Raw genomic sequence first — 13,049 nt, 5'->3', positions numbered from 1 at the left:
ATGACAAACATCACACCTCACAGCAGCTACTCAACTCGTCATTTGACTCCCGCTAGTTTCTGAGCAAACAGTCAGCGAAACCTGTGATCTTTGTGTGCCTCGGCTGTTTTCATGGGTGGGATGAGTGACTGTGAAAAGGTGTCAAGTTCAAAAACAACCAGGCCGCAACAGGCTTTCATTTAAAACGGGGTTAAATAAGGTCATTATATCACTGCTTGCACTCTTTTCCATTTCTTGTGAGCTGATTAATGCAGATGTTTAAACTGATGGGTTCATACCTGCAGTTTTAATCTTACTTTATCTTCTTTCTTGTTTCCTCAGGTGTGGCTGGTAGACTAGCTGAAGGTAGAGGGCGGCTCCACCTTATCCCTTCCCCTTGCGGTCCTATCGGGGAGAGCAGGGTACACCTTTTGTTTTTGTTTTGTTTTTTTTATGCCTGGATGCAACCCGCCAACTTGTGAATTCATGATCACATGACCGTGGATATGGACGCAGTCCTGTCCGACTTTGTCCGTTCCACTGGAGCTGAACCGGGATTGGCCAGAGATCTGCTAGAGGGTGAGTTACAGAGGATTTCATCATGAATATTAACAGCAGTGCACACTGAGCATCAATGTGTGCATACAGACCATTTTCATTGTAACTGGTTATTAATGAACTTGTGCTGCTGCTGTATAAATTAACTGGCGGTGGATGAAACAGGTGTTAAGGTTTCTTTGCTTCATGTTTAGGCTTCTCAAACAGTTTGATGTGATTATTTATTTGTTTTAATTGGCTTCGTGTCTGCAGGATCGGGTTGAGATTACAGTAAGGAGCGCCGCTGCTGGCACCTTTCTTTGACAGTGGTATAGTGGTTAGCATTCACAGCGGGAAGGTACTTGGTTCGAATCCTTTGACCTGCTTGGGAGTTTTCTGTGTGGTGTTTACATCTTCCCCTGCAGTGTGGGTTCCTCCCACAGTCCAAAGACACCCTTGCTAGGTTGATTGATGGTTCTTAATTGGCTGTGGATGTGAGATTGACAAAGTACTTAATGTGTATGGAATAAAGAACTGTGGTTAAATGTGGTCTAAAGTGCCTTGAGTGGTAAGTTTCCCTCCAGCTGGATTCACGCGCTCTGTCTAGGCTCCGCCTCTTTGCAGGTGAAACGCTTCCTCTGTTGTGTCATGTGCTGAACTTGAGACTGTTATTCGTGCATTTATTTCATCGCGCTCAGATTACTGTAACGCATTGTTTACTCGTCTAAGCAAAAACTCCTTGGAGCGTCTCCGGGTTGTTCAGGATGCTGCTGCACTGGCTCCCCATTAAATTCAGAGATTCTGGTTCTGACTTTTAGAGCTCGTGATGGAGAAGCACCAGCTCACATCAGCAAACTCATACATCAGGTCTCTGAGGTCATGTGATCAGGTCCTTCTGGCTTTACATCATACGAGTCTGAAAACTAAAGGAGACAGAGCGTTTTTTTTAGACCTGCGTTTGGTTAATCATTTTTTTTTCCTGTTGTGCTCTTCTGTTATTTTGTGAAGCACTTTGTGACATTGATCTTCAGAGGTGCTATATAAATAAAATTTTACTTTACTCTTTCGAGCCGTGCACCTGTAGTCTCTCACTCTTCCTTCAGTGTGAAAATACAGATTAGTACTTCATCAAAGGCAAGCTCCTAACTGTGACTGGTGGAAACATCAGCTCTGATAACTCTGTTGCTACTGGCTGTGATAGACCATCCATGAATCCATCTGTGGGTTTGCAGGAGGGCTGGAGTCTGCAGTGCCAGTCCATCCAGACCTGCAGCCAATTTGGAATCACAATTAACCTAAAACACATGTTTTTGGATGATGGGATGAAACCGAAGTACCAATCTGACCAGGAGACGTGCTGTGAGGCGGCCACGCTGATACTGAATCACTGTGAATTCATATCGAACCCCAGAATTAAATACCGTATTTTCCGGAGTATAAGTCGCACTTTTTTTCATAGTTTGGCTGGGGGTGCGACCTATACTCCGGAGCGACGTATATGTGACATTTATAACACATGAACCAAAATACTCCAGCCATTTGACATCTCCGTGAACTGCAGCTTTAAGGCAGTCTTGCGTAACCTGTGGGCGCAGTGGATGATGGATGGAGAGCACAGCTTAACGGCAACTGGGAGAATGCGCCACCCAACTTTCCTGGAAGTCATTGGATGGATCAAGAAAACATGGGCTTCAGTGACAAACCATCCTGTTGGGATTCAGAAAGGCTGGAATAATTGGAACTGCAGCTGACGACGAGTCTGACTAACGCGACACAGAAGAGGAAGCGGCGCTTCGTCTACGGAGTGTACGGAGTTGTTTAGAAGTGACACCGAGCATGAAGAATTCAATGGATTGATGGTTTGGTTAACTTGTTAGTATGTTCTTTATTCTATGGTTATCTGAATAACTTAATGTTACGTTAACATACCGAACACGTGTTCGTTGTGCGTCATGTAGCTGAATGTGTTACGTTAGCATAACGTAGGCGTAACCGTGTTCGTCCTGTTCTTTAATCCATTATTATTTTAAATTGCCGTTCAAGATGGAATTTCTGCTCTGGGTCTCAGATTGTATCAACCCCCCCCCCCCCCCCCCAAAAAAAAGTGCGACTTATATTCCAGTGCGACCTATATATGTTTTTTTCTTCTTTATTATGCATTTTTTGGCTGGTGCGACCTATACTCCGGAGCGACGTATAGTCCGAAAAATACGGTACACAGAAGTATATGGCCTACTTTTTATGTTATTCATAAAATTAAACATAAGGACCAAACTTGTCAGTTCAGTTTGTCTTTACACTTTGATCCCCTCTATTTTAGTCCTTTAACTTCATTCCTGTTTCAGGTGAAAGTGTGGATGTAGTCACAGGAAGTTAACTGGAGGTGAGGTCCAAGCAGTGGTCTCAGTGTTTGTGGCTCGTTACTGTTAATTATGCTCTCCAAGTCTAATGGAAAGGTGTAACTAGTGTCAGCAGGGCTCCTGTTGCCTAGCAGCAGCACAAGTTCCAGATAAGAATGTGGGTTAAAATGTAACGACGCAGCAGCAGCAGCAGCGAGGCCGCGAGCTGCGGCGTGCTCCATATTCTGATGTTTGCCAAAGTAGAGGAATGTGTCGGTGGCCTTTCCGTGTGACACACGGCCCACGTTGCATTGACCTGTGGTAAATATTTAAACTGATAACGAATCGGCCATCCGCTTGTGAAAAAGATTGAGGCAGTCGTGTTGGATGGGTTCGCTCAGACAGATGTTCCTGTCCCTCTCTCTGTTCACAGGCAAGAACTGGGACTTTACTGCCGCCCTCAGTGACTTTGAGCAGCTGCGACAGGTGCATGCTGGGAACCTGCCGTATTCGTTCACAGAAGAGCGGACGTATCTGCCCCCTGAGAAGGAGATGGCCCGGGTAGGACGGCCTATACTCCACCGCCAAGATGAGGTGGTGCAAGGTGAGGCTCTCAGGAAGTGGGCTGGTTTTATGGTGCAGTTCATTAGGTACACCAAACTTAAACTAAATGTGTGATACTTCAAACATGCAGCGGCTACGAGTGTGTGAGGGAAAAGATGATGTCACAGCTTGTGTGTTGCGAGCAGTTTTTGGATGATGCACCCTGTTGGTTGTTGAGCTGTGATATGCTAAATGCTGAAAAGTTTATGTTGGACTTTTTTGGCCATCCATTCTAACAAAAGGAACTTGCACATGTTTCGTCTTTGAGTTTGAGTTGGTTCTATTAGTTTAGGTGAGCCCACATTTCTAAAAATGCAGGGGTGTCCTCCCACAGCCAAAAATAATGGACCAGTCCTGAAGGGCTACTAATGAAGTTCTTCTCCCCTTATAAAAATGAGCACTCGTGATTGTCCCACCGGTTAGAATTGGGGTGGATGAGGGCACTTAAAACAAACACCTGTCCAATCGACCACGAAGCTGCTGCCATAATAACTGCGACACGTTAAATACCGTTTGTCTGCCGCTGTCTTTCAGCTACAGAGAAGCGTCTTTCGAGGGGCATTTCTCATGCCAGTTCCACCATCGTTTCTCTGGCACGCTCTCACGTCTCGAGCACTGGGGGTAGCAGCAATGAGCCTCTTCTGGACACGCCCTTGTGCACTTTCCAGCTGCCGGACCTCACTGTGTACCGGGACGACTTCCGGAGCTTCATTGAGAGGGACCTTATTGAGCAGTCCATGATGGTGGCCTTGGAGCATGCTGGTTAGTAGAACTCAGTACCACATATGAGATTTTAGGCTTCACTGGCTTCTTGAGTCATAGATAATTGTTTCCCTGTCAGCATTTTAAGTTTGCTTTTTTTTTAATTCATACTGAAATACTTTATGTAGACCTGCATGCAGATGATAACTGATGCTGCTTCAGTTTTGAATATTTGAACTTGTGTTGTTGTTCCAGTTGCTACTTTGCCCCCCCCCCCCCCCCCCCCCCCCCCACTTCCGACTCAGTATCCAGACTCCCACCTGGTGCTGGAAGTTTCTTCCTGTTAAAAGGGGCTTCTTCCTTCCTAACTGCTCACTGAGGGGAGGGTGGTGGTGGTGGTGGTGGGGTTATCACTGGGCTTCTTCCTCTGGTATTGTAGGGCCTTTACCTGACAGCATGAAGTGGCACTATATAAATGTAGTGTTGAATTTTTAATTAAACTGTAACCTCAGCAGTGACCATATCACTGATTCAAACAGTTCTGACAGCTGTGATAAAAACTGAATGCTTGTAAAGGCAGCTGTTGTCACTAACTCGTAATTATAGGTTATGAATTGTGACGTTGATTTCTTTCATTCCAAAATATTACGGCTGCAGAGAAAAGGAATAAAAACCTTCTCTGGAAGTCTTTTGACATTTTCCAACATGAAAATCTTGTGTTGACCCGAGTATATCTATTTGATGAGCTGCACAGCAGAAGTTTTGGATTAATATTTCACCGTATTTGTCATGCAAACACACGAGTTAAGCTTTTCTTATTTGCCTGCAGGGCGGCTGAACTGGTGGACAAAAGTGGTTCCAAACTGCCAGAGTCTGCTGCCTCTGGCAACAAGTGGAGATGGAAATTGCCTGCTGCATGCAGCCTCGCTCGGTGAGACCCCGACACGGTGCAGGTTCACACTCCATTAGCATTCATTAAGGGGACTCCAGCGTTAGCTTAAGCACTAATTGCGTTTTACAGTGTTGCAGTGCACGTCCACTTTATCTTTATGGCCCACTTAGGAGTCCTGGTCCACACAATTAATAATGCTCAAACTGTGCAGGCATTTTATAGTAGGTGAGATTATTAATGGGTTTAACTTGTTCTCATTAAAAGTCTTTAATAAGTTTATTGTAATGCCCCAAATAAATAAACTACACACATTTGCGCACCTTTGAGATTTGATCATTTTTTTTAGATGTAGTTGTACTGAAGGTTCTGCTGATGTGTGTTTAATGGCCCGATGTTGTTTTCGGCTGCAGGTATGTGGGGCTTTCACGACCGAGACTTGATGCTGCGGAAGTCCCTGTACGCGCTGATGGATCACGGGCTGGAGAGGGAGGCGCTGAAGCGCAGGTGGAGGTGGCAGCAGACCCAGCAGAACAAAGAGGTCTGTCACAGAGGCTGCACGTTTGTCTTTGACCTCTTTGTTATTCCCATGACTGCATTAGGGCGGTGCACAGACAAGTCGCCCAGCAAGTTAGGATTTTCACATGCTTTACGTGCCAGATAATTCCAGTCAGCCTGCATAACATTTGAAGTATACAGAGAAGCATGCAGGTCCACCAGGAAGTATTTAAAGTAGAGGAGGTGAAAGAGCAGAGGGTAGACCGAGAGTCCTGCAAACCCACGCTCAGGAGTCGCACAATAAAACAAGGAATGGGCAGAATCCGTCATTTTTAGCTTTTCTCCTGTTATTTCACACCTTTGTTTTCTGTTAAGAAGAGATCAGATTAAACTGCCAACAAGGAAAAACATTTCACAGCATAAACTTGTTATTTTTTATTCTTATTTATCAGTTCTGTTCCTGGTGCTGACCTCTCAGGATAAACATGTTTTATTTGTAGTGATTCATTTATTTAATTTTGGTTACCTGTGCTCTGCAGCCCTGCAGCGTATTCAGACGTATGGACACAGGTTCTCAGTTACCTTGTTTAGTTCTCCTCTTCTTCACCATAGCAGGACTGGAAATATTTATACAGACCGGACTTTCTTTCTCAGTATCCATAATTCTTCACACGGGCTGTGCAGTTTATCAAATATTGATTAACTTTGATTTGCAGTGATTAGTCAAATAAGATAACCAAGATAAAATACTGTCGTCCTGTTTTAACCTTTTAGCGCACCCTGTCCTTTCTGAACTCGTGTTCAGTTCAGTTCACAGTTATTTATCTTTATTTTTTCAGATAAATTATAATTGAAGCGCAAAAGGGAAACTTACAATAAATCTGACTGAAGTTCAGTAAATCTGCTGTTTTTCCAGTCTCATGTTACATGTTCCCGATGCTATTTTTGACCAGACAAATCTCTGCTGTGCAGCATTAAATTCAAACATTGGTTGCTGTGCTGTTATGGAAAAAAGGAACTTGCAGGTTTAGATATTAAACCAAATTTCCGTGTAACTGATTGTTCTTGGTTAACTGACTTTTTAAAATTACGTTGAGCCCTCACCTTTGTCCTTTCCTGCAGCAGTAACGTGCTGATGGCCGTATCAAACACAAACAGCTTTATCACTCTGAAATGTAACCATATTATCTGGAAGCACTTTTATCTCCACCTTTTTTCTAAGTAGTGCTGATAACACTTAGATTCAGCGGCAGAAACAGGATTTTAGAGCCTGTTTCACACAGCACAGCTTTTCTCCTCATGGAAGCTTAAAATTGTAGCACAGCAAGTATGTTTTTTTTTTTTAAAAGTGGATGCAGAAAGCCTGCAGACACCCACAGGAATGACTTCCTAATGTTCAGCCATTCTCCAGCAGAACATCTGAGGTGTCCTCAAGCAAATTACTTAAAGCAAACACGCCCTGGTGGAGCTGCTCGGTGGGCAGTGCTGGCGACTGTGGCTGCTCTGTGTGAATGTAGGTCATTGATTTGATTTCATGGCTGTCAAAACTGGCCAAAAATCAAGTTTGGTCATCTGTTTAAACAAACACACACGGATGAGAGACATAACTACTCCTGTAGGCATATTTACATACCTTACACAATAAACAAATACAGTTATTAGGTTAAATCATAAAGAATGGACACCCTGAGTGAGCTTATCTTTCCTCGACATGCAACAGGAAATAATCAGACCACCTGCAGCGCCTCAAGTTTGTATCCATGATTCAGGTAAAGTTGGACAGTTATGAGCAGACAGGATTCCTCTGAGTGTTTGTTGCTCTCCCTTCAGCGGAGTCGGGTTGTGAACTCTGTACCATTGCTCACCATCACCACAGTTGTGATGCTGTGTAACTGCATGTGGCAGCAGCACAGCTGTAATAGGTCTCTTTGGTTTGATGTAATAATATTTTTTAATATGCCGCATAAACACATAATGTCGGTTAGCAAAAGGCTAATGCTTCTGTGACGCTAAATGATTTAGGCTGGTATTATGCTAATGTAAAAGCCAGCATAACGTGTGTGTTATCGAGTCTCCTGCCTGCATGCAGACAGCAGTGTTGGCCGCTGTGGTGGGGATTCAGAGACCTGGTTCGGGTTCACATCTGCCCCTTTATTACGGAACTGATCGTTCAAAGGTGACACGTTCTGGTTTCTGAAGCTATCCTAAACTAGTTCATCGGTGACCTGATTACAGATGATAACTGTCCACTTATGTTTCCTAATTCTCAGCTCAGGCGTCCGCTGCTCTCCTCTCACACCAGCGGCAGGGCAGCTGTCACAGCGTTTTCCACAAATGAATATTCATTCTCACAATCGAATGTCAGTTTTATTTTCAGTTAGATTATATCATGAAATTTAGAATATTCGTTGGCTGCTACACGACCAGCAGAAAGTTTCTAAAGCCTCTAGGCTCAGTTGTTGGTATGTAACCTTGAGGTAAGACGCCATAACGTCAGTACGTGCTTTGTGACATTTGACACTGCTTCTCTAAATGGTGTGTGTGTGTGTGTGTGTGTGTGTGTGTGTGTGTGTGTGTGTGTGTGTGTGTGTGTGTGTGTGTGTGTGTGTGTGTGTGTGTGTGTGTCCTCAGTCTGGGCTGGTGTACACGGAGGAGGAGTGGCAGAAAGAGTGGAACGAACTGTTAAAGCTCGCCTCCAGTGAGCCGAGGATACACTACAGCACCAACGGCACCAACGGGTAAGGTCTGGCCGGGACAATGCGGCGACTGTTAACCAGCACACTTAGTCACAGCCATGTTTTTATTCATGAACAGACTGAGTGACCGGCCCTCATTAGTCCTTTTTGCTGTGACTGAATACAGCGACAGTGAAAATCAGACAAACACGATGTGGTTTTACAGTTAACAGTTGAAACTTTGATTATCTGGTTTAAACATTCTCTGATGTCATCATCAGGGCGGAGTCTTCAGACGAGCCAGTTTATGAGAGTTTGGAGGAGTTTCACGTCTTTGTCTTGGCTCACGTCCTTCGAAGGCCCATCGTGGTGGTCGCTGACACCATGCTGAGGGACTCGGGAGGAGAGGGTAAATATTTCTCATGTACTTCATTATAACGTTTAGGAATTCAGTGATTCGGGGAGAACCCGTCACATACGTGTCTGACATCGGCGGTCACAGCGACGTGCTGGATGGACTAACATGTAACAACTGCTGAGTGTGTTGAAAGAGAGCAAAATGCTCCGTGCTGATTGCTGTGACCTTTTTACCTTTCTGATCAGTTTGATCACATTTTCCTGCTTCGCAGCGACGCAAGTCCTCCTGAATTTTAACCCAGACGTTGTTATTGCAGATTCAGCCTCCATCACTGTGCTGAAAGACAGCAGCACATGAAAGCAGGCCTGCAACAGTTTAAAAGTTTCTGTTTTTAGAGAGTTTCCAGAGTGGGTTTGTTCAGTTTCAGTTTAGCTTTATTGTTTTGGAAAGTTTCAGTTTTTATAATCTGGGAGGTTTTTATTAGGTACAGGATGTAAATGCTTCAGAGTAGTTATTACAGCACATGTGAAGATGATATCTGGTGACTGTGGAGGCCATTTCAGTACACTGAACTCACCACCATGTTCAAGAAACCAGTTTTAGATGAGCTTAGTGACATGGGGAGTTATCCTGCTGGAAGCAGCCAGAGTCATGAAGAGCTGGATGTGGTCAGTAACAATAATCAGATAGACTGAAGTGTTTAAGTGAGGCTCAGCTGGTGCTGAGGGGCCCCACACCGTTACACCACCAGCTACCAGGACTGTTTATACGAGGCAGGATGGATCTGTGGTTTATTCGGACCGTACCATCTGAGTGTCGCAGCAGAAATTTAGACTCGGACCAGGAAACATTTTTCCTTTGCAAATTTTAATTACCTTTGATTCCTAATGACCCGTTGAAGCTGCAGCCTGTGCACAATGACAGGCTGCAGCCCCAAGCTAACAAGCTAGCTAAGACAGAAAGTGACAAAATGGAAAGTCGATGATGGAGGAAGAAAATTTCAAGAGTTATTGGCTGCCACTTTATACAAGTGTAGCAGCGCCTGTGTAATATCTGTACATCCTCTCAGGGTGAGCGGAAAACATACAGCATAAGTTTGTTTGGTGATACTCTATAGCGGGAGTGTCCAAACTTCCGGCCACGCCCACATACAATTTGGCCCTTTAAGTTACTTTTTTGACATTTCGCCTTCCCCTCCAATTAAGAGGATTAAGCAAAATGTCAAAAAAGTAACTCAAAGGGTCACTTCCATCCTGAGACAATGTTAGCCCAGCAAACTTTAAAAAAGTAAATCTAATAATCAGTGGTTGCCTGGTGACCGTGTTGAATCTTTTGGCTGGTTGCCCAGAGCTTGAGGGTGCTGGTCACTCCCAACCAGTTTTGATTGCACAGGTTGCCTGATAGGAGGCAACTTTTCTGCAAACGGTTGCAGTCTGACTCGGACTGACTGCAGAAGGTTTGCCGATAATTGCAATCTAATTTTTAAATGCAGACGGATTGCCAGCGTGCTGCCATCAGTCTGAATGAGCCTTTGTTGTCGAGCTCGAGGGGACTCGACTGGCTGCCAGCCGGTTGTATTCTGGCTGTTTTCCTGTAGAACAGGAAGGTCGCTCAGCACAAAGGTTACAGTTAGATGTGAATTTCTGTGCATGCAAAAAAACCAGCAGATATACAGATTAGAGAACAGACCAAACAAAATCTTTGAGCAGATAATCTGTGATTCGTGACTTCCGTGCCTTAAACAGACAGTATGAACTCCTGGCACCCTTTTCTGTCTCCCCATGCTTCACAGGGTTTACCTGGGTTCACCTGGCCTGTGAGAGCTTTCCTGTCTCATGCCAGGACCCATCTCACAGAAGAGATTTATAATCCTAAGAGTCGAGTTTCACTTCCTGGTTGATTTAAAGGTTAAATAAATAAATAAAAATATTGAGGAAGACTTTTGTAAAACAAATGTGAAGCCAGCATTAACAGTTTGTGATTAAGTGATTTAAAGTCTTCAGCGAGTGAGATTTTCTCTTGTATGTCTTTATTTTTGACTTTCCATTGTGCTTTATCAGCTGAGAAACAGCTGTGGTCCTAATTCCCAGAAATTTCATGTGTTTATTACTCTTCCTCCAGCCTTTGCTCCCATCCCGTTCGGAGGCATCTACCTACCGCTGGAAGTGCCAGCTGCCAAGTGCCATCGCTCTCCGCTGGTCCTGGCATACGATCAGGCGCACTTCTCTGCTCTGGTCTCCATGGAACAGAAGGACAGCTCCAAAGAGCAAGGTGATGCTCTGCAGCATCCTTTAAAATGATCGCATAAATATTGATTCTCTTTTGGAAAGGCTGGTAGTAAGCGGCCGTCTTAACAGAGTACCTCAGCCATGGGAATGCTTACATAAATAATCGTCCTGAGAAGTTAATTCCTGAGTTTTCTAGTAAGCACTGGGAGCTTCTTTCTTACTCTCCTGCGCGGTGCCTCTGCTCGATGGGGAAGTCCTTTGGCACTGTGGTCTTAGGGATTTATTTGGGAATGGTGACTGATGACGACGGGGCTTTTGAGTATAGCTGGTGCACCAAAGCAGCTCAGCTCCAGGATGGCCTAAAAATACACTGAGTGATTATCAGAGGTGTAAGTCCTGCTAATAACTGAGATATTTAAAAATGATTTTTTTTTTTTAACAAGTCAAAAACACAAACATGATTTAAAGAATCCAGCACCAGCACCAGCCACGTTTAGAGTCACTTTCCACTTAATCTCTTCCCTTTTAGTAAGTACTGTACTGCAGCCTGAACTTATCTACACACTGAAGTGCGGTGAATACCTCTAACAGCATTCACACACTATAAGAAATTCCCCACAAAAAACCCACTGACCCCAGGAATCCAAGGCTGTTCTGGCTTGGACGTGGTTGGTCTGCTTCTTCACTTTTGCAACTTCTTTGGTGTCCTGGGAACGTCGGGATAAATCGGGCCGGATTTGTACGATCCTTCAAAGTGGGATAGCCTTCATTACACCAGTGCAGCTCCCATATAGGGACACAGCGATAGTCTGAATTCCCATGGTGGTGGTTTAATGTTTACCCATAAGAGTGGAATCTGAATCTGTACCTCTGAAATCTCACAAACATGCAGAGCCACGTGTTTGCATGCAGTCCTTTCTTCTTTAGGTGTATTTGTGTTTTTAAATACTGCTTTCTTGTCTCCACCAGCAGTTGTGATCCCTCTCACTGACTCGGAGCACAAAATGCTGCCGCTGCACTTTGCTGTGGATCCCGGGAAGGACTGGGAATGGGGGAAAGATGACACTGACAACGTGATGCTGGCAAGGTAAAAAAAAAGAAATCTGGTTTTGGTTGTCAGTTTGAATGGCGCCTTTTACAAGGTTACAAAGACCAGAGTCAACAACTAGTGTGGCACATGCCCGTTTGTGCCTTTATCGACAGCTGTCTCTTCAGCACCAGGTGTCGGTGTGTAGGGACCAACTGCTGACTCCAGATTAGTGAAAATTAGATTAGCTCAGAATATCCTCTATGAATGAACCAGAGGAACGAGCACCAAAATAACCTTCCACCTTATTTACGTCAGCGGATGACACCGGAGGTCTTATTCAGAAGAAACGGTGGGCTGAGGTAATGTTATGTGAGCGGCTGTTAACATTGTTTTGAAAAGGTCATTGGCTTTAAAGGCCACAGCAGAGCGAGAACGCACAACAGTGAGAACGCACAACAGTGAGATGCTTTTAGTGCTTTTGCCATTTACTCCACCATTGAGAGCCAGTTTAGCAACGTGAATCTTTTTATTTTCACTTTACATTTAAAGAGCACATTCTGATTATTTCCAGCTCAGTCTTCTGGTCACACTTTATAATACCCATTATTATTCTAAATTGATAGGCAACTAGAAGGAAAGCTGCAAGAGTGAAAGGGAAGGTTTACAACAGGGCTCTTCAACTCCAGGCCTCGAGGTCCAGTGTCCTGCAGCTTTTAGATGTGTCCCTGATCCAACACACCTGAATCAAATGGCTGAATTACCTCCTCAGTATGCAGTCAAGTTCTCCAGAGTCCTGCTAATGACTTCTATATTTGACTCAGGTGTGTTGAAGCAGAGACACATCTAAAACCTGCAGGACAGGGGCTCTCGAGGCCTGGAGTTGAAGAGCCCTGGTTTACAAGATTGTAGTGAGACCTGCTGTGATGTACCGTTTGGAGATGCTGACACAAAGACAGGAGGCAGAGCCGGAGAGGTTAAGATTTTCACTGGGAGTGACCGGGATGGACAGGATTAGAAATGAACAGCTCAGGCAGAGCATTTTTGGAGACGGAGATAAAGAGGCGAGGCTGAGATGGTTTGGACATGTGCAGAGGAGGGAAGGTGGATATACTGGACAAAGATAGAGCTGCAGGGAAAGAGGAAGACCTCAGAGGAGGACAGAACGGTGGGGTAGGATGGGATGGAGGCAGATTATCCACTGTGGCGACCCC

At 44.6% G+C, this 13,049-nt stretch overlaps 1 protein-coding gene across 3 annotated transcripts in view; it reads left to right on the top strand.

The window, feature by feature from the left end:
* otud7b (OTU deubiquitinase 7B) overlaps positions 1 to 13,049 on the top strand; it is a 44,913-nt gene that overhangs the window by 25,167 nt on the left and 6,697 nt on the right. Inside the window, exons 2-10 of one of the 3 annotated variants that reach the window (XM_030749720.1) lie at positions 322 to 558; positions 3,289 to 3,459; positions 3,993 to 4,220; positions 4,990 to 5,091; positions 5,463 to 5,590; positions 8,179 to 8,285; positions 8,504 to 8,631; positions 10,702 to 10,851; positions 11,778 to 11,895. In XM_030749720.1, coding sequence (XP_030605580.1) covers positions 474 to 558; positions 3,289 to 3,459; positions 3,993 to 4,220; positions 4,990 to 5,091; positions 5,463 to 5,590; positions 8,179 to 8,285; positions 8,504 to 8,631; positions 10,702 to 10,851; positions 11,778 to 11,895 — 1,217 coding nt within the window. In that variant the 5' untranslated portion in view covers positions 322 to 473. Of the gene's footprint in view, positions 1 to 321; positions 559 to 3,288; positions 3,460 to 3,992; positions 4,221 to 4,989; positions 5,092 to 5,462; positions 5,591 to 8,178; positions 8,286 to 8,503; positions 8,632 to 10,701; positions 10,852 to 11,777; positions 11,896 to 13,049 lie in introns of those variants that run through there. The other 2 variants (XM_030749721.1, XM_030749722.1) reach the window with 2 other exon arrangements.

Source organism: Archocentrus centrarchus, chromosome 16 (assembly GCF_007364275.1).
Source record: "Archocentrus centrarchus isolate MPI-CPG fArcCen1 chromosome 16, fArcCen1, whole genome shotgun sequence".
NCBI classification, from domain to species: domain Eukaryota; kingdom Metazoa; phylum Chordata; class Actinopteri; order Cichliformes; family Cichlidae; genus Archocentrus; species Archocentrus centrarchus.
This window is presented reverse-complemented; position numbering and strand designations above follow the sequence as displayed.